Source organism: Propithecus coquereli, unplaced genomic scaffold, assembly GCF_000956105.1.
Source record: "Propithecus coquereli isolate 6110/MARCELLA unplaced genomic scaffold, Pcoq_1.0 Scaffold61, whole genome shotgun sequence".
Taxonomy (NCBI): domain Eukaryota; kingdom Metazoa; phylum Chordata; class Mammalia; order Primates; family Indriidae; genus Propithecus; species Propithecus coquereli.
This window is the reverse complement of record NW_012152063.1, coordinates 6838233-6860345: the sequence shown is the minus strand read 5'-3', so window position 1 is coordinate 6860345 and position 22113 is coordinate 6838233. Positions and strand designations below refer to the sequence as shown.

The 22113-nt window shown below is 39.6% G+C and overlaps 1 protein-coding gene across 1 annotated transcript in view; it reads right to left on the bottom strand.

The window, feature by feature from the left end:
* Window positions 1-22113, bottom strand: part of DNAH11 (dynein, axonemal, heavy chain 11) — a 342929-nt gene that overhangs the window by 136015 nt on the left and 184801 nt on the right. Inside the window, exons 45-53 of the mRNA XM_012659401.1 lie at window positions 18427-18631; window positions 15524-15689; window positions 14732-14834; window positions 11996-12235; window positions 9990-10151; window positions 9552-9745; window positions 6331-6493; window positions 5261-5384; window positions 4700-4842 (exon numbers count right to left, since the gene is read on the bottom strand). Coding sequence (XP_012514855.1) covers window positions 4700-4842; window positions 5261-5384; window positions 6331-6493; window positions 9552-9745; window positions 9990-10151; window positions 11996-12235; window positions 14732-14834; window positions 15524-15689; window positions 18427-18631 — 1500 coding nt within the window. The remainder of the gene's footprint in view (window positions 1-4699; window positions 4843-5260; window positions 5385-6330; window positions 6494-9551; window positions 9746-9989; window positions 10152-11995; window positions 12236-14731; window positions 14835-15523; window positions 15690-18426; window positions 18632-22113) is intronic.

Sequence of the window (22113 nt, the reverse complement as noted above, 5' to 3'; positions counted from 1 at the left end):
TATCTAAATAAAAAGATATATATTGAGGCAGACAGATAGCTAAAGTCTTGGGAAAGAATCAGGTGCTGCTACATAAATCAAGTGTCCTTTGCCCTATAGCATCAGATGGCCAGGAAGGAAAACAAGAAAAAAGATATTCAGTTAACTAAAGTCCACAGGAGACAAGATGAAAGTGCTATATGCTCTAGTTGTAAGATAGGAACTGCGTAGGAAAAGATGCACATACACAAACGAAGGAGAGAAGGCATTTGGCATTGTTATTCATCAGCTTGTTTGAGGCAATCCAAGGACACACATCTGATCATCGTTAATGGGAACTGCCCTGTGGGATTCAGAGGTCACATTTTGCATGCCAACAGGTTCTGTCCCTGCATTCCAAATGGGAACCGACTCTGGGTGGTGAGCATGGGTAATGGGGTGGCAACTTCACATCATTTAGCCTGACCTGCCAGGTGTGCTCACCAACTCCTCTAACACATTTAGCTTCCCACATTGCCCAGCTTGGAACATATACAAAGGAGATATGGGCTCATCAGAAATTCTCAGTCTTCAGTACACGCTGGTGAATAGCATGATGTCTGAAACTAACAGAGTAATTTGAAATTCTATTTTAAAATTCCAAGGATTTGGGGGTAATATATACAAACTGAAAAGAAAGAAGCTGCCATTTTCAGGCTAAAGGACAACCCGTTTTTTGCCATAATAGTGCTCCCTCAGGGTAAAGAGGTCATGGCACTGACCGTTAACCTTTCTCATGATGTATCAAACTAAGAGACAAGGCCAAAATGGGTCAGAAGTGGGATTCCTTCTGACGGAGACATTCTATTCCTCCTTAGCATTAAAAACAAAACAAAATAAAACAACCTCCTACTCATTTTAGTAGGGAAGAGATAGACTATTCAATTAATAGATCCATGACAATGGGGAAAGACAATCCATATCTAACTCCCAAATAAATTCCAGCTTGTACTGAGTTAAATAATAAAAATGAGACTATAAAAAGGATTAAACAATAGACATGAATATAAAACTAATCTCAGTTTCAGTAAGGCCTACCTACACACACAGATTCAAAGAAAACACATGAAGGAAAAGACTGATGGATGTAAAAATATAAAAATGTAAAACTTCTGTATATCATTTTATGTTATATGAATATTAGTAAGTCCAAGGAGAAAACCATATAATTATCTCAATAGATGCTGAAAAGGAATTTACTAGGTAGGTACTTCTTTGACAAGATATATATCCTGAACAAAAGCCAACATAAGACATAACAGTGAAAACATCAGAAACATCCCCATTAAAGTAACAATCAAGACAAAATTCCTACTGTCACCATTATTATTTAACATCGTTCTGCAGTATCTACCAGTGCAATGAGGGATGAGAATAGACAACATAGAATAGTAGGAAAGACAAAATATCTTCACCTACAAGTTATATGATATCGATCAACTACTAAAAACTGTAAGGAAGGCAGTAATGTAGCTGGTTATGAAGTTAAAAATCAATATCCCTCCTATGTAAAAATAATATGCCCTTACGAAACTTTATGAAAGAAATACTCCTTCTATAAAAGTGATAAGACTTTAATATCATAAAGATTAAATTCTCCCTAATATAAAATAAGCGTTCGGCATGATTTCAATCAATATTAAAATGGAGAGTGCTTAGAATTTGACAAAATGATCCTAATGCTTATCTAGACATATAAATACCTGAGACTAGGAAAAATTTGATAAGAAAGAGCAACCAGAAATTAAAACATATAATAAAGCTTTACTAATTTATACAGTGCAATGCTCAGATCAGTAGTAGAGAGATTTAACTAGAAAAGAGAAGAGAAAATTTGTAAATAGACCCAACTAAAGGTGGCACTTGAAATCGGTAAGAGAGAAATACGTGGTGTTGAGAAAAAAAGATAGCTTTTTTGGCAAAATAATCTGCAACCTCTCAGCTCACTCTTTACTGTATATAATAAGAAATATATTCTGGAGGTAGCAAAGTTTTAAACGTAGACCCTAAAAGCATATAGTCACTGAAATAACTGATATTATTGCTTTTTAAACTATTCCAAAATCCATTTCCAATTTTACTCATAAAGGCAATGTGTCAAAATCAAATATTCATACCCCTTCTACCACCCCCACCCCCCTAGACTGTCTGGGAGCTTGAGGCAGTTGTGGCCAGTAAGACATCAGCTTAGGGTTTTGAGGGGAAGCTTAGGTTTCCTGATACAAATAGCTTTTGAGTCCTGTTCCCCTTCCTTCCTCCTGCCTGGAATATAAACTTACTGTCTGTGATCAGTAGGCAAAGGCCTCGGGATGAAAGCTGGCAGACGGGAGGATGCGAAGAGCATCTCTTCCAAAAGGTCTCTAAGGATGTTGTAGAGCCAGTCTGGACTTACTGGTGTAAGAGGCTTTAAGAAACTGTTCGTTGGATTTTCTCATTTGTAGCCCGACTGAGTTCCAACTGTTTCTAGTGAAGATAATCTTGGAGAGTAAAATATCTTTCTAAACTTGCCAGAAACCCCTGATTAATATATAAACCTTAAAAAAATGAAAGTTATAAACCAAAAAACAAACATGCACCATACGTACATTTAAAAGACAAACAAAAGAACAGGGAAAATATGAGACACATATATAAGGCTAATTGCTTAAATACATAGAAGTCTTATAAACAAAAATATGCAGAATTCAACAGAAAATTGGGCCCTTTATGGCTTAACCTCAGGAATTACTCAGCATCACTCCGCCACACTCATACAGTCATAAGCCCACCAGATTCAAGGAGAGGGGATCCAGATGCCCCCTCGTCAGTAAGAAGAGCATCAGATAATTTGCCGGGATGTTTTAAAACCACTCACTGTAGCTATTGAACCTAGCAGTTCCCCTTCTAGGAATTGATCCTGTAGAAGCAAGCAAAGTTGAGCATAAATGATGTATGTAAAGGATGCTTATCTGAGCATCGTTTATTAGATAACAATGGCTCTCAAATTGTGGCATGCCTCCAAATCACCTGGAGGGCTTGCTAAAACCGATTTCCAGGTGCCAGCCACAGAGCTCCTGATTCAGGAGGTCTAGAGTGGGGCTGAAGAATTTATATTTTTTAAATGTTTCCAGGTGATGTAGATTCTGCAGCTTTGAGAAACAGCTTTGGAGAACCACTGATTTATAACATTACTACCTCAAATTTTATTATTGTACTTGCTTTCCCATTCCACAAAGAAAGTTTGATTCAAATATACCACACTGGAACAGGAAGAAATCTCTGGCCTTGTTACTACTTGGTAAACCTATTCTTAGGCACATTTTTGATAGGGAGAAAACTCCTTGAGCAATTGAAACTTCAAGTTTTAACCTCAGCCCAGAATTGCTCAGGAAGATTATTGCAAAATTTGAAATAGTAGAATATTACAGAAACTTAATTACTCTGCTCTTTAACCTCCAAGCATAGGTATATTTATGGCCAATGCCACCCCCACCTCCTTTTCTTAAATACTCCTGGCTCTATAGCCACCACAGAGCCTGTTACTAACCTGACAGGCATAGCAATACTAGAAGCAGTAGCAAAGTAGTGGCTTTTCTAGGTTACTAATCATTTCTATACTGGGAAGCCTGAATTTTCCCTGACAGCATTCTTAAATTGCCTTCCTGTCATGAGTTTGAAGTTTCTTATTGTCTAACGACACTTGACCTTCACTGATCCTGTTATTTGGTTATATTATATCTCTATGTAATACACTAAAGCAGCGGTCCCCAACCTTTTTAGCATCAGGGACCAGTTTCATGGAGGACAAGTTTTCCACACACTGGGAGTGGGTGGGTGAGAGGAGCTCAGGAGGTGATGCAAGCGATGGGGAGCAGCTGTAAACACAGATGAAGCTTTGCTCGCCCGCCGCTCACCTCCTGCTGTGTGGCCAGGTCCCTAACAGGCCACAGATCCATGCCAGTCCACGGCCTAGGGGTTGGGGACCACAGCACTAAAGCACAGAGCAGCCCATGCGGAAGAACATTAGGTTAATCCTTCAGAACATTCTAAATTACTTTCCCTGAAGTACTGATATCGCAGTCACTTCGTTAATTCAAAACTCTCCCCACTGCTCACTTCATGATTTACAAACTCCTAACCTCTTCCCAATTAACTTTTCCAGACTTATCAACCTCATTCTCCAACAAGTAATCTACGTTCCAGGTCTTTCAAAGTATCTCAGGTTTGTCCAAATATGTACTATACAGTCGGTCCACCCTTGCATAAGTGCTATTTCCTGTCCCCATGAATTCTGATCCATGCTTGACATGAGGCACATCTCTGTCTCCAGGATGTCCTGCTCCAGTCGGGAAGGATGCTTCATGCCTCTGCAATCCCACAGCACTATTTACATTGGTCTTGTATGACAATTATACTTGTGATGTCTCCTGCCTCCTATAACAGTGTAAGCTCCTTGAGGACAGAGATCACGTGCAGCTCACCTGAGGACTGCACACGCATTCAGCACGATGCTTTGTAGGAGCTCAGCATCATGGGAGAATTTAGCAAGGCACAGCCCAGACACAGGCATGTAAAAATGCCCATGTCCTTTCCAAATGAATCACTCAAATTCAAACTCATAACATGAAACTTGAAATAGAACCGTATCATAGTTCCAACAGCAGGTTTTAAATAATATGCAAATAAAGCAAGTGTTTCTTACTTTGAGCTGTAGTCGTACCCTGGCCAGAAAAAATTTCCAACAGTTTTCTCTGGAGTCCACCATGCCCAGACCACGAACTTCATTATGAATTCCAGAAATTATCTTGTCCACATCTTCATCACTGAACAGATCTGGGATTTCTCCTGCCCCCAAAAGAATGAGATGTCCTGAAGGATTGTTTCCATTTCAATTTTAGACATGAATTTTTAATGTTCAAAATGGTTTATAAGTCAAAATTCAGCTTAAATGATAAGAGTTTGAAATCAGAAATGCCACTTTTTTTCTTTTTGCATTTATAAGACACACAATAAAGACAAGAGACGATGAACACACCTGCTAAACCCGTACATGTAAGAATAACATTTACTTCCATGAAGGCCTTCTCATCCCTAAGCAGACTAAGAAAGCAACACACCTCAAATTAGTTAGGTTTATAGGTTTCTCCCCAAAGACTCCCCAGCAAACATCTCAAAGACAAATTACCTCTCCTTAAAGTTCACTGAAACTACAGATAATTTGTCATTGGGGAAGATCTTTCAAGGAATGTGTTGGTTTAATCACCTGACGCCAGCAAGTCATTAATCAGCACAAGAAAGCTCTCATCTAGAACCTGGGCATCTGTCAGCAGGAACACAGTGGGCATGTTCTTGGCTCCAGTTCTGATGTACAAATTGGCAAGATCTACCTGTAAGGAGAGGAGGCCATCATTCATGCTTTGCTAAGATGCTGATGTGGCGTTGGGAGGATGTGTGTGAGTGTTGGGAAGAACTGAGCAGCTATCACGCCATAGCAGTGTGGGGTGCCTTTCCTCTGTTTACATATTCTCTCCTCTCGGGACTGAGGTATAGGGGAAAACAGCAAGACATCACCTCCTTTTCTGGCATATAATGATAAGTGTCATGTTTGTGGCTTAATGGAGCATAGGGATGAAAATAGGCTGCTGGTGAAAAACTCCCTTGTAATAGAGTGAAAATGAATTCAGTGATGCCTTTGTCAAGCAACACAGCAAACGGAAGTCTTCTATTCATTTCAACAATTGTCTATTGCACTGAAAATTATTTTCGTTTATTTATTTGGTTAGTAATATTAAAAGCAAGCGATTTTTCTAATTTAAAATAGCACTTGCCAGAAACTATCAGGACCATTTTGTAACTACTATCGTGATTAAAAAGCAAAATTTTAAAAATATATGTGAGTTTCTTGAATTTCCTATTTTCGTTTCATTTTATTGTCATATTCTTATCTGAGGTGGAAGAAACTCTATTTGTACTTGCAAAGAAAGCATCTTCCCCATCTATCATATAGGAACGCTAATAGTGATGAGTATCAGGTTTGGTTAATGCAAAGTAAAAACATATTTGTGTAATCAAGTATTTAATAAAGTATTTTCTGAGCCAGGTGTATATGTTATTAAACCTATAAAAATTTATAGGAATTTATTATTAATAATTTGATCATAAAGACAAAACAGCCAAAGGTAAATAACTGCTCTAAAGAGCCTCCCTCTCCCGCAACAACCATGGGGAGGCCTTGGCCAAACCCGGAGTCCCAGCTGACATGGGCACACCGTCAGCTCACGCTTTATCCGCCAGACAGAGGGGTTAGAAGTACTGCCTGGCTCGGTTACTCACCCGAAGTTCCTGGATTCCGTAGCCTTCGGTGAGAGTGACCTGAAAGACCTCCAGGCCGCAGATGTAAGCCGCCAGCCTAGACAAGCTCTGCTTGCCACTGCCCCCCACTCCAACCAGGAGGGCGGAAGCCCGAGGGGTTCGTAAGATCCGGCTGATGCGACACCTGGTGAAAGAAGGAGCAAGCCCACAGCAGCATGAAATCGAAAGTGCCCTGGGGCTGTGTGTGTGTTGTTTATTTTCAGAATAAATATTTGGAGACCAATTTCCAATTTTTATTGGAAACCTTTAGTCCTTGTTCACATGTTTCCCCAAACAGATGCTGCCTGCATCTTTGCCCTGGAACCATTTGTCTAACAAACTTTCCTGTGCTAATAACATTTTGGACTCTCTTATGGCTTATTACTCACCACCAAAATTCAAAAAAGAAAATAGGCCTTGTGTCTAAACTTAAAGATTTTTTGATTAACAGGAAAGATCCCAATTCTCCATCAGCATCCAAGTATGAGGATATCCAAAGGGGAATGTCCTTGGGCCAGAAATCTTTGCTGTAGAATCACTTTGGAAAAAATGGATTGGTTTAGACTAACAAATATCTCCATGTGATTTACTCTGTAGATTAAATACTTGCCCCTCAATTTGATTTTTACTTCCTTCACACTAAAGCCTTCCTGTGCCCATACCATTCTAGAATAATTTACTGAAGCCATTCAGTATCATAAAATTAAATTTCCAGCAAGGTTAACTAATTCCTTGTTTTACAGTATCCAAGAGATTCTGAATGCTTAATCTATTGATGTTATTGCTACATTTTACAGTTATGAATAAATTGGTTTAACATTAGAAAATATGGGTTCAGTTGAAGAAATAGGTCATAATTGTTATAAATATTAAGAAAACTGGTTAGATGTGGTGGCTCATGCCTGTAATCCTAGCACTCTAGGAGGCTGAGGCAGGAGGATCACTTGAGCCGAGTTTGAGGTTGTTGTGAGCTAGGCTGACACCATCGCACTCTAGCCTAGGCAGCAGAGTGAGAAATTAAGAAAACAACAAAGCAAAATGTAAGCATATAGATACTCAAATGCCAAAAGTTCCATGCCATTGTGTTTGCTCTAGGTTGCTTTCCTGAAATGAATTTAAACTTCAGGCCCTGAGTGAGCCACACAGATGTTTTTATCTTTTCTTTTTTAAAGTAGAGATTTAAAAAAAAAATAATAAAATTAGGGTCACTTATACTAGGACCATCCTGTATGGACATTTCCTGAAAACCTCCGATAAGTGAAAACACAGGTTATTTTTACAAGCTCAGTCATCTCATTAAATTTTACTTTACATAACCACGTAACAAAACCACCTTGGGGAAAGCTATAAACTGACTCTGACACGCGAGAAACCCCAAGCTATAAAGCAGGGTTTTCATTTCATTTTAATGTATCCTTTGAGGTTTTCACCTCACGTGATTCTCTAAGTGGCAAAGTCCCTTTCTACACCACTCAAGGACATGCTCTTAAATCACCCCTAATGCTGAGTAAATCAGCTTCTAGCTGATAATCCCTGATCAAAGGAGCAGCCTTACCTTTCAGGCCATGGAGAATTCCACGCTGAGGGACTACGTGGGAAAACTCTTTCCCTCCGCGTCCTTGGGGGGAGGCATTTCACCTGAGCCCCAGCCCACACACACAGTCGGTGTATTTTAACCCACCCAGAAACAGCATCACTAACGATTCTTCTAACACCATGGTCGTGGATTCCAACTAACTCTTCCTTTGTCTATTAATCAGAGGAAGCGTCACAACTGCAAAGGGATCAATAAAACTATCAATACTTAGTAGGCTTGTAACAAGTGGTGACCGGGAGGACTCCAAAATTTCCGTAGGCTCTGGGGCTAATCATGTTAAAGAGTAATTCTTCTAAAAATTGAATTCTCCACATTTTCTCCCCTCTGTTTGGATTCCCTTCTTTCCTCCTTTTCGTTTTTAATGATGATTTGTCTTTTTCCTTTTAAAAAATCTTTGCCCATTTTCACTTATTACAAAGACCCATGAGAAGTGATGGTAACTCGGACTGGAGAGCGTATTGGATGCAAAGATGCGATCGACTTTCTACACAGCAGAGGCAACAGCGAGCTGTTTAGACTGTACAACACACCACACCATCCCCATGCTAAAATCCATGTGACAGCTCCTCACTGTGCTTAGAACAAAATCAAGACTCTTTACCCTGCTTAAAAGGAAACATCCTGCCTAAGGAAGGTCAGTTCCTGCCTCTCTGTCCCTGTCATATTTTCCTCTGTGCTGTGGCTAACTTGATCCTCTTTTCTGCTTCTCAAATATTCCTGCCTCGGGGCCACATGGAATCTGCCCTCTGTCTAGAATGTGCTTCCTCCGTATCTTTCCATACCTAGCTCTTATCATTTAGGTCTCACTTTAAATGTCACCTCCTCATACAGATGCCCAGTCCTTCCTTGGAATCCACACAGTTTATTTCTCTGAATCAACCTATTTTATCCTCAGCATGACACATCACTTTCTGACATTTTTCTTGCTTATTGGCTTGCTTATCTGTTTATGTTCTTATAACATGTACATCACTAACACATAAGGTTGATTAGAGAAGGGACTGGACTGTGTCATTTGCTGCAATATCCCAGCATCCAGAACAATGTCCAGTTGGAGGTGGGCTGCAGATGATTGCATGATCTGCACACTACACAAGGTGTCCGGTCTAGGGGGTGAGCAAGAGCCTTGTCAGCCAAGCTCTACCTGAGGACAAGTACTTTTTTCTAATTTTCTGCCAAGAAAACATGTTTCTTCCTTCCCCTTTCTTCTAATTTGCCCAAAGGTACCAAAAAGGCTGGCAATGTTCCTATCTGGCACTCGGTAGACACTCAACAAAGCCTGCTTAATCAATGAAAATCAGTTTGATCCCTGTCTCTGCAACTTACAAACTATGTGATTTAGAACAAGTCATTTATGTTCCTCTTTCTTAATATTTAAGTGAAATAATGGATGTAATGGTACTTTGGAAAATAGTATGTCTATGTAAGACATTATTAAATTGTGATGTAATTAATAGCAACCATTTAATCTTTTTATATTATATGACAAACAACGTATAAGAACTGGTAGAGTTCAGAGCACTCCATATGATCTACTGAAAAATAATAATTGTGGATACCAGTCGTCCTTACTTTGGTGAAAAAGCATCATGAATAGTCAACTCACACATGTTGCATGGCATCTTCGAATAAAACCAGGTGCATGGTAGCATTTAGTTCGTTGTAGCTGTCTAAGGTTTCTGTAAGAATCGTCTTTAGCACTTCCCAGTCCTTCACTGGCATGTAACGTGGGTCCTCCCTGCCACTAGCAAAGTGGCAATAAATGAGGGGCTGTTGAAGCAGCACGTGACTGTCTACACCCTGCAGGAGAGAAACAGAAAAACATGGTGTGTCAACCAGCCAGAAAGCTTCATCTGGGGGCAGAGTGGCCTATTAAAGGGAGAGATTACAGACTGAACTGTGAGTAAGTAGGTGGCATGTTCCCAAGCACAGACCAAGTATTCTGGACTCACAGCGGTTGCGGCAAGGTAAGAAGCCCTTGTACACTTTGCTCGCACCCTAACCTAACTTCGGCACCAGTGACCTGTGACATTCATACACTTACTTCAAAATATTTATAAGCAGTTTCCAGTATTTTTTTCTGAAACAAATCACAATCTTCTGTGTCTATCAGTTTGTCTCCATAAACACGGGAAGATTCGTGAAGCCACAGGCGTATTAAATCATTTGGACCTTTTAAACACTCAGGAGAAGCAAATAAAATTCCCTACAAGGCAAGAATTCATTCAGAAGCTGATGACATTCCAAATAAGTTTTTCTTAAACATTTTTATACTATAATCCAAATTTAGGAAATTAAGTTAAAAGAAATATAAATGGTAATGTGTGTGTGTGCATGCATACGTGTATAAAAAGAGGTTTACCCTCTGATAAGTGACATTGTAAAATTTTAATTTCATTATATCCATTTTTAGGAATGCATCTAAGACCATATTTCAAGAGCCAGCCCAGGAGCTAAAATACCCCAATCGAGTACTTGTGCCTGAGTTACTGAGTCCCTCCACTAGACTAAGTTTACAAAACTAAAGTACAAACGGCTAACACGAAAGCCACAAAATCATAACCTTTTTACCTAAAATCCATTGATATCCATCAGTCTAACCCCTTCACTTCACAGATGAAGAATATGAAACCAAAAGTAAATTGCCCAAATTTGCAGTTTGTGGGTAGAGCCTGTCTAGTGCCAAAACACTGTGACTCCCACACCCACTCAACACTGCCTTCGCTATCTTGGATTCATATACACCCGCTCCTCACGGAGACAGTTGGCCTGTCCTGGAATCAAAGGAGAACAGCAAGGGAGTTGCGGAGAATTAACCTGCAAAAGGCTGAAGAATTACTTGGTGGCATCAGGTGCCACTGACACACTGGGTACAAAAAGGGAGCAGGTGGGTCTCGCGTCCCATTTCGTCTATGGCCTCTCTCCCTTTTTCTTTTAAACAGCACTTTATTAAGCATAGTCTTTCTGGCAGGTACAATATAGGCATAAAAAGAAATGGTCCATACTCTTAAGAAGCTATTGTCTAATGTTGTGTTACGGTTTTGGGGAAGTTGTGGAGTGATTTTGAAAAGTGGGTTATAAAAAATGTAAAGAAATTCCATGAAGTTTTCATACTTAACCATACACTATCTCTCTCACGAAAGAACTTTAAATCATAAATAACTTTCTACCTACTTTTACTGGACAGGGTAGACCATATTAGTTGGATTTTTAAAAAATTCCAGATTTTCAATTCCCTCTTCAGAATTTTCTTTCTAAATCAAATATATAAACATTATCCTTTTACCAGGTAAGCAGGGTAGTTTTCAATGTCAGATTAAAATGATCTAGCAATTTAAAAAATTATAATTTCTATTAACATATGTATGAAAATCACACAAATGTTTTATGCAAGAACATGACCAATTATCCCTATTACTTGACACTCAAATAAAATAAGCACTCACTGACTCAATCACTCACTCAATCTCTTGAGAGAGTCTAGACTTCTACCTTTGCTTCCATTGCTAAGTTACCATGTGCCATGATCTGAATGGGCCCCGCAACGTAAGTGCTCAAACTTATTCGCAATGTCATAGTGTTAAGAGATGGGGCCTTCAGGAGGTGATTAAGTCATGAGGGTGATGTGACCCTATAAAAGAGGTGCTAGTCATTTGTCCCTTTTGCCTTCTGTCCCTTTGCCATGGGAGGATGCAGCACTCAAGGCGCCATATTGGAAGCAGAGACCAGGCCCTTACCAGACACCAAACCTTCCTCCAGAACCGTGAGAAATAAATTTCCATTATTTATGAATTACCTAGTCTTAGGTATTTTGTTATAGCAGCACAAATGGATGAAGACACTATATGACCTGAGGAGAACCACAACTCTTGTTGATAAAATGGGAATAATAAACCTGCCATATTTACCTCATAGAGAAGTTTATGAGTATAAAATGAAAGAATGCATGTAAGAGTATGTAAGTTAAGCTAAGTCGTATTAATGAACACCATTAATAGTACTACAATTATTCCTCTACTCAAGAGGCATAATGCAGAGCAGTCAAGGTACCTGGAAGATGTTGGATAGGTCTCTCAGATTAAAGATGTAGTGGAATTTAATAGCGGTGGGTAAAAAGCTACGTGTCATCATCTCATGGAATGCTATTGTTGCCTGGATCAAAGCGGGGCCACTCCTGAGGACTGATGGACCACATGCTTGCTGTTGGAAGTGGAAACTGAAGATTTGGCCATAGATGGTGTTTAGTGCATCCAAGGATGGAAAATTGAATGCAAACACTGTGAAATGTCTCTGAAAAGAAAAACAAATATAATAATATAAAATAAGGATTATAATTGTACCAGAAAATTGTAAAACATGGCCTGATTTTTTTCACTCCTCCCTGTATCCAGGCCCACTGCCTCATAACATTTTAGTGCCTTCCACCCTGATTCTGGGCTTCACCCTGTGTCTTGCTTGAGCCAACAGAATGAGGGGGAAGTGACAGTGTCCTAGTTATGTCGGAAGCTTGTGTGTTTGCACTTGCTCTGTTAAACTTTTGACTTTGTCATGAACTCTACAAGTTGCTAAAGGATGAGAGACACATAAAACAGAGCCCCACTGTCCCAATCACTCAGCCAAAGCCACGCTAGGTTAGCCCAGCCCCAGGCATTCACAAACAAGCCCGGCCAAGATCAGCAGCCACCTAGCTCACTCCCAGCTGGTTCCAGATGAGCAATCACCATATGCTGTTTCTGTATGTTGGTGGTGCTATTGTTGTTATTATTATTAAAAAGCTTATATGTGCACACAAAACCCTACACACAAATGTTTATAGCAGCTTCACTCATAATTGCCAAAACTTGAATGCAACCAAGGTGTCCTTCAATAAGTGAGTGGATAAACAAACTGTGGTACGTTTATACAATGACTATTATTCAGAGATAAAAAGAAATGAGCTATTAAGCCATGAAAAGACATGGAGGAACCTTAAATACATATTAATAAGCTAAGTTAAAAATGCCAATCTGAAAAGGTTACACATGTATGATCCCAACTAGGACATTCTGAAAAAGGCAGTTATGAAGATAGTAAAAAAATTAGTACACTGTCCAGAATACATAAAGAACTCTTAAAACTCAACAAAAAAACCCAATTCAAAAATGGTCAAAAGGGCTGGATGTGGTGGCTTACACCTGTAATTTCAGCACTTTGGGAGGCTGAGGTAGGAGGATTGTTGGAGGCCAGGAGTTTGAGACAAGTCTAGGCAACATAGTAAGACCCCATATCTCCAAAAAGTAAGAAAAATTAGCCAGGCATAATGGTGTACACCTACAGTCCTAGCTACTCAGGGGGGTGAGCTCAGGAGTTTGAGGCTGCAGTGAGCTATGATTGTAACACTGCACTTCAGACTGGGCAACAGATCAAGACCCTGTCTCAACAACAACAACAAAAACAAATAAAATGGGCAAAAGACTTGAATAGACATTTCTCCAAAGAAGATATAAAAATGGCCAATAAGCACATAAAAAGATGTTCAACATCACTACTCATTAGGAAGATGCAAATCAAAACTACAATGAGATACCACCTCATACCCATTAGCATGACTACTACCAAAAACAAAAACAGAAAATAAATGTTTGCAAGGATGTGGAGAAACTGGAACCCTTTGTGAATTGTTGATGGGAATAAAATATTGTACAACTGTCATGGAAAATAGTATGGTGGTTCCTCAAAAAATTAAAAATAGAATTTCCATATGATGCAATAATTACACTCTGGGTATATACCCAAAAGAATTGAAAGCAGGGTCTCAAAGAGATATTTGTACACTCATGTTCACAGTAGTATTATTCACATTAGCTAAAATGCAGAAGCGACCCATGTGTACATCAATGAATGAATGGCTAAGGAAAATGTGGTACATACATGTAATAGAATATGATTCAATCTTAAATAGGAAATAAATTCTTAAATATACGACACCATGGATGAACCTTGAGAACATTATTCTCAGCGAAATAAGCCAGTCACAAAAAGAATAATACTGTATGATTCCACTTACATGAGGTACTTGGAGCAGTCAAAATCATAAAGAAAGCAGAATGATGGTTGCCAGGGGTGGGGGCAAGAGAGAATGGGAAGTTATTGCTAATGGGTTACACAGTTTCAGTTTCACAATGTGAAAAGAGTTCTGGATGTGGATGGTGGTGATGGTTGCACAACGTTATGAATGTATTTAATACCACCGAATGGTACACCTAAAACGGTTAAGGTGGTGAATTATATGTAACACATATTTTACCACAATAAAAAAAATTTGAAAAACAAAAGATCAGTTGTTGCCAGGGATACAGAGGAGAGGGAGAGGGAGAGAGAGAAACAGGCAGAGCACAGGGATTTTGGTGGCAGTGAAACTATTCTGTGTGATATCATAGTGGCAGATACTTACCATTATACATCCGTCAAAACCCATACAATGTACAATACAAAGAATGAACTTTAATGCGATCTCTGGACTTTAGTTAATAATAAGGAACCAATATTGGCTCATCAATTATAACAGATACAAGATGTTAACATCAGGATAAAATGAAGTCGGGGGAGTGAGAGAATATACACGAAGTCTCTATACTTTCAGCTCATTTTACTGTAAACTTAAGACTGAACTAAAAAAATGAAGTCTACTAATTAAACAAAAAATCTTATGTGCTTAACCAAATGTCCCAAAGGAATCTCAATTTGTACTCACAAGCACCATGAATCAAGACCTACCATCTTTGAGAGCAGTATTCAATACCCTACCTGTAGTCTAGGATTGACCGTGAAACTGCCCACCATTGGGTTCATGCAGGCGACATACTGACAGTTGTGGATTTCTTTAAGCATCACCTTCTGTCTATCATACCTGAAAGACAGAAAATAGAACCTTAAATCCCAAACTTGGAGATGACAAAACAACAGAATCTACCAGTTCATAAAGGACTTTATCACAAATTGTCTCCTTATCTTTGCAATCACTCTGTTGAGGTTGACCTTGCTAGCCTCACCTGAGAGACATCAAAACTGAAGCTCAGAAAACCAAAGGTGACATAGCTCTTTTGATGCCAAAATCAAGATCTGGAGCTGAATCAATATAAATGATCACTGCTTATTGTCATGGAACTCTATTTCTGGCTAGAAACTATCATATCCCCACAGCAAGACTCCATGGACAGGCTGGGACTCTCCCTGCAGTTCATGTCAGGGACTGCAGACTGCAGTGCCTAGATATTTCCAAATATTTACATTCTCCAGAATAAGGTCAAGCTTCTCTTAAATAATTTAGAGTGAGCTGATTCTTAAAGAGGACCTGATTTCTGGACAGTCTTCATGTTTCTAGGATACTTTTCAATCCAATCTTCCAAATTCACAAGGGAAACTATTCCATTTACCATGAGGAAAAGGGATACACAGCACAGTAAACCCAAAAAGGTATTACAGAAAATGTTCCTCAGAAGAATAAGAAATTGGGGATAATTCCATTTAAAAATGTTTATCCATAATAATAATGATTATCAAATTTTGGTGGAGAATAAAATACAGGGAATTGCTTACCAATGTCCATAATCAATGTGCTGTCGGATCAGGGTGTGAGGCTGAACAGTGCCATATAAGTCCACTTCAGGCATGTTCATGTCATCAATAAAATAAACCAACTTTTTGTTTCCTCCTGGACCGTAGTTACGACCAGCTTTTTTCTCCAGAGGTTTCTCAAGAATTTCTGAAATAAATAAATATATAATTATGTCCACCAATCACTGATAGAATGTAAACTTTATGTCCTTAGCCCTTTTTTCCTTAATTCTTCCTCTCTTCTGTTGATTACAGCCATGCTGTGGCTTCGGGTGTCACCTGTTCACAGGTTAAGACAACAGCGATATGTCTCCGGCCACCTCCTTCTATGTCATGCTCTCCTGCCAACCTCCCTCCTGTTGCCACAGGTCACTCCACCTCTTCTTCTCTGGAGACCTCAACCTATGCAGCACGACATCACACTGCCCATCACAACTGAGACAATGCCATCGCTCATCTGAGTGCTTTCCTCCTCTGTACCTGCTCTGATTTATGCCCCCTGCTAGTCCAGCCACGGCCTGGCCTCCTGGTCCTTCTCCATTGCTCTGGCAGGAATATCTTGGAGCAGCTCAAGAAAGCCCCCCATGCCTCTCTTCTTAGGCCACTGGAGAGCAGAAGCACAAGGGAAAGCGTACGTAGACACTATCTGTGTATACATAAAGTTACATTTCTTCATGTGCCTACATGACTTTGTGTTGATATGTGTGAGAGAGAGTCATGGTGTAGAAAACACTGAACAGTGTATATCTGAGACATAGTAGCTACTTACTTATTGACTCTCCAGACTATAAATACCTTGAGGCCAAGGACCTACCCCATATTCATTGCTGCATTTTTGACCACAACAAATAAGTAATTTGTTAAATGAACCAATGAATAAAGGGATGAATGAACAAAGAGGTGTATGATGAATAAGTAAACACTTTTCTAAGCAGCAGACCCACATTTCCAAATGCTTGCTGGACATCAGCTCCTATTAGCCACTGGCACCCAGACGTTTGGCCAACACTAAATCCACTTCTTTCCAAACTCCGTTGAGCACGATGTCTTCCCCACTCACAATCCACCTCTTTCCATTTGCCTCTGTGCTCCTGCTTATGGAGGTAATGCTCTCCCAGTCAGCCAGACGTAAGGACTCCCAGGAATCTCGACTCTACACCCAGCTCCCTGTGCGCCCAACCACAGTCTGTAAGTGGTACCTCATGTCATTTGCTTATGTTCCCAACTTGCCACCTCCCCTTCTACAGCTTTAGTTCAGGGCCACATTACACTCAGCTAGTGTACTACTTGGGGACTGGTCTCCCCACCTCAGATCTCTGTCCCCAAAAGACAGCTCGTATCTTCCCAGTTCCTTGCTCCCCATCAAGCAAGGTGGCTCACCACTTCCTACCAAATGACATACAGTCCCCTCAGCTTGTATCTCAGCATTCCCTACAATTAGTGTGATCAACTATCCCAGGTGGCCTGGGGATGTCCAAGTTTTAACACTAAAAGTCCCACATCTCAGAAAACTCCTTCGCCTTTGGCAGACTGGACAGTTGGTCACCCTAACTGCAATATAACCCCAACCCAGCACCTCAGCCTTTTCCCCGTCTTCTACCTGATCACTATTCCTCAGTCTTCGTAGAGATTCAACTCACTGAATGTGTCCCACAGTTTTCTCTCTTCCATGTCTTTGCTTAAGCTAATCCTTCTATCCCAATCTCCTTCTTGACCAATTTATCACCATCTCAAATGTTTGAAATCCTAACTTTCTTTCAAAGTACACTGACACCTACAGCTCTTTCAATGCTAACAGGCCATCACTAAATCTTACTCATGCCTGTATTCCTTTTAGGAATTAGAAAAATGCACTCCCATCATAGTCAAGCAATTTGTTCAGCTACTGAATTGTAGCCTCATCTTTCATTCATAAGTCATAAAGGGAGTCTTTTCTTCATCACTATGAATGAAAATCATAAACCCTGTTCAATGCCTAAGAAAAAGTAGATAAATAATATGTATTTGATGAAGAAATGAATGAAATAATGCTGAGATGGTTTTCCGACTGTTCCATTCATAAAGACAAGTAATCCAAACTGATTAAGAAAGAGATTACAGAAAAATCACTATTGGCTGAGTTACTGATGTCGGTGGATGAGAAAATTTATTGTTAAGTCTTCAGTGATATAGCTAAGAAAACAATAACACACACGTACACATATATACACCCCACGAACCCAAATTTAGGGCAACTCAACAGTTTTAATAAACGACTAGACAATAGAGGGTTTTGCTGCCCCCACAATGGAACCCCGTTCCACTATTGCACAGTGACAGGCCTTCATTAGCTTGTTATCACCTCCCTTCTACTTTCCAGGCCTACTTTGCTTGCCCTTCCTAACTCTAGGATGCCCGAAGTCTGTGTGGTTCTCTTTATTACAATGAGATAGTTATTCGATAGTTCAAAATTATTCTCATAGTTCTATTAAGATTTAGTTAATGGCTCATGGTCTGTCATTTCCTCAATACAGTTTTAATACATTTCTCCCAAGTTAACCCCTTACTTGAAAAAGTAACTAGAGCATCCTTCCTTGAGCATATTCTTAAATTGCCAGGGCTACATGCAATTAACTAAAGGTAACCAAATGGTTTTGAGGCAACACGATTAACACCATTAATAAAAATTCTTGCTGTTCTGAAGAGTAATAACCCAAATAAAATCATGAGTGATATAAAGAGCCACAACTACAACAATATTTAAACCAAGTATATTTATCCAGGATGATGAGTAAAAATTTATCTGAGGCCTACGCAAAATCTCTAAATCCTAGGGAAAGGTATTAGCCCAGCCTTGACAGTTTTTGCTCTCTCGTTTCTAGAATACAAACAGGAGAAGCACTTACTTTGCAGAGACGCGGACGTTGTGTAGTAGTTGAAAGGCACACGGGATACTATGTAATCCTCAGAGAGCCTTGCCAGTGTGTCAGCTACAAAGACTGTTTTTCCCACTCCCGCATTGCCCACCAGCATTACTGGTCTTCCTTTCTCAAGCAACAGGTCCATGAAATATCTAAGACGAGTTGTCTCGGATGTATGAACCAGAACTGTCTGAGGGAAAAATGTAGAATGAGACAAAAGTCAGAGAGAGGTGCATTCCTAAATTTTATATCTGACCCAACATAGTCAGTTTAGAATTGAGAACCAAAGAATTTTTAGTACAAGTTAACACCCAGTAGGGGAGATTCCACCTAGTTTTGAATTGGCAGAGTTCAGACATCGTAGCTTGAGGAGAGCATTGGATAATGCCATCACACCCAAGCCTGTCCAGAGTCTGAGCCAGGCTGCCTAGGTTTGAATCCTGCTTTGTTGGTTTTAGTGTGACCAACTCTTTTTAGTTTGTCTGGGATTTCATGGTTTTAAAATTCCAAGTCAGTGTTCCAGAAACTCCCTCACTCCCCAGAAAACCAGAACCATTGGTTGTCCTATGGTTGCTACCAGTGTAAGTGTGGCTACATTTCTTATCTCTCTGTGTCTCTATTTCTCCATATTTAAAAAAGGACTAGTAACAGTCCAAGCCTTAGAAAGTTGTTGTAAGGATTAAAATTAGTTAATCTATGGACAGAAGTAGAAAGGGTCTGACATGTAAGAGAATATTACTATCTGTTTTTATTACTGACTCGCTATGGTCCTTTCTACTATGTTAAGAAGCTGTTAATCAAATAACCACATCTGGAACAACTGTGTGTAAAGTTAGACTACAAAGTCCTCACAGGTTTTCTGTTGAATAAAAGATATTATCAATAAAAAGGTGCATCAACTTGCGATAGCCGTTTTTAGGTCTTCAATATTTTTCTGTAGATTATGAGTTCTCAGCTTTCCATGACTGGATCATATTGGCAGGTAGCTGACTTCTCGGTAGGTTGAACAAAAAGAGAGATTTCCAAATAGATAAAGCAGATGTAGCAGACATTGCCAGGTGCCACCTGACACTTGTGCCTCTACTTCTTCCTTTCTGGCAGAGTCCCTACTTTGCCCAAGTCCCCACACCTCCTCTACACAGCCATGTGCTTTAGGAGCTCATCCTGGCTCCTCACGGGGGTGACCACTCATCAAAGCCAATAAGGGCAACCCCGCTACCCAGAACCGAGAATGAATTAGGGTGGCATGTGGCCCTGTCTGGGGTTGGATGCGGGAGGCAGTCAGGGCTGCTGAGAAAGGTTTCCTTACTCTTACAAAAAGGTATGAGAAAGTCCCTGTTCCCTCTGAAAGTGACTCCTGGGACCAGTGGAGTCTTCTTGAGAACCGAAGGGACAGCAGTCTTAAAATGCAGCCAGTGTTAAGGAGAGCAGAGCAGAAAGATGGGGAGATCAGAATTCTCAGTGGCTTAACCAAGTCACAGAATTAATCTCTCTTGGGGGTTACCCTACCTCTGAATTCCTGTTGGTGAAATGATGAGTTTCCTCATTGTTGGGTCTTATGGGTTGTACTGTGTCCTCCCAAAACATATATTGAAGTCCTAATTCCCAGTACCTGATTTGGAAATGGGGTTGCTGCAGATAAAATGAGGTCAGACTGGAATGATGTCATAGGCTAAGCTGGTGACATTATAGGGTGATAATGTGTGTTCCCCCCAACATTCCTGTGTTGAAGTCCTAATCCCTGAACCTCAGAATATGATTGTATTTGGAGATAGAGCCTCTAAAGAGGTGATTAAGTTAAAATGAGGCTGTTTGGGTGAGCCCTAATCCAATCCAACTGGTGGCCTTATAACAAGAGAATTTTTTTTCTTTTTAAACTAGAGACAGGGCCTTGCTCTGCCACTCAGACTGGAACTCCTGGCCTAAGCGATCCTCCTGCCTCAGCCTCCCTAGTAGCTGGAATTGCAGGCTTGAATCACCATGCCCAAACAATTTTTTTTTTATGGTTTTAGAGACAAGGTTTATCTATGTTGCCCAGGCTAGTCTTGAACTCCTGGCCTCAAGCAATCTTCCCATCTCAGCCTCCCAAAGTGCTGAGATTACAGGTTTGAAACACTGTGCCTGGCCAAGAAGAGGAAATTTGTACACACAGGGAGACATCAGGGATGCATATGCACAGGAAAAAACCCACGTGAGGTCACAGAGAGAAGGTGGCTATTTACAAGGCAAAAAGAAAAGCCTCAAGGAAAACCAAACTTCCAGCCTCCAGAACTATGAGAAAATAAATTTGTGTCATTTAAGTCATCCAGTCTGCAGTATTTTATTATGGTAACTCTAGCAAGCTAATAAATAAGTAGGCCCTCAGAGCATATGTTCTAAGACCCCCAGTGGATGTCTGAAACCACAGATAGTACAGCACCCTATACATACTATGTTTTTTCTTGTACATACATACCTATGATAAAGTTTAATTTATAAATTAGGCCCAGTAAGAGATTAACAACAGTAAAATAGAACAACTATGCCAATATACCAGCATCGCTACTTTTGTACTTTTTGGGGTCATTGTTAAGTAAACTAAGGATTACTTCAACACAAGCACTGCCACGGTGGATCTGATCACAGAGACAGCTACTAAGTGACTAATGTGCGGGTAGCATCAACTTCATAGATGTGCTGAGCAAAGGGATGATTCACATCCTGGGTGGGATTGAGTGGAATGGCGTGAGATTTCATTATGCTACTCAGAACAGTGTAGAATTTAAAACTTATAAATTGCTAATTTCTGGAATTTTCCATTGAATATTTTCACTCCATGGTTGACCATGCATAAACTGAAACTTCACAAAGCAAAATGGATAGGGGAGATTACTGTATAGATTTTTTTTTTGAATTTTTATTTGTAAATTTAGGCAACCAGTTTCCAAATGTACAAATTATTCTGTAATTCGTTTTTGAATCAACATTGCATTTTTGAGATCTATTCCTATTGATATGCATCAAGGTCTAGGTAATTTTTCTTACTATCGTGCAAATTTCCATTCTAGTATTATACTACAACTTAGTCTTCAATTTCCCTTTTTAAAATCACACTTAGATACAATGTGGCCATGATCTGCCTTGTACATACAGTAAGGTTTCTCTAGGTTACATTTATAATTGGAATTTTTGGATTATAGGGCTAAAATATACTTTTCTTTTATAAAATTAATTTTAATTGCCAAAAATTATATATATTTATCATGTACAACATGATGTTTTAAAATGTGTATAGACTGTGGAATGGCTAAATTGAGCAAATTAACATATGCTCACAATTCACACACTTACCATTTTTTATGGCAAGAACACTTTAAAATCTATTTGCTTAGCAATTTTCAAAACTATAATTCATTGTTACTAACTATAGTCACTATGTTGTACAATAGATCTCTTGAATTTATTCCTCCTATGTAACTGAAATTTTGTATCTTCTGACCAACATCTCCCCAACCCCAGCCCCTGGTAACTACCATTCTACTCTCTGCTTCTATGAGTTCAACTTCTTAGATTCTACAACTAAGTGAGATCATGCAGTATTTGTTTTTCTGAGTCTGGCCTCTTTCACTTAACATAATGTCCTCCAGGTTCATCCATGTTCTTGCAAAGGACAGGATTTCCTCCCTTTAAAAG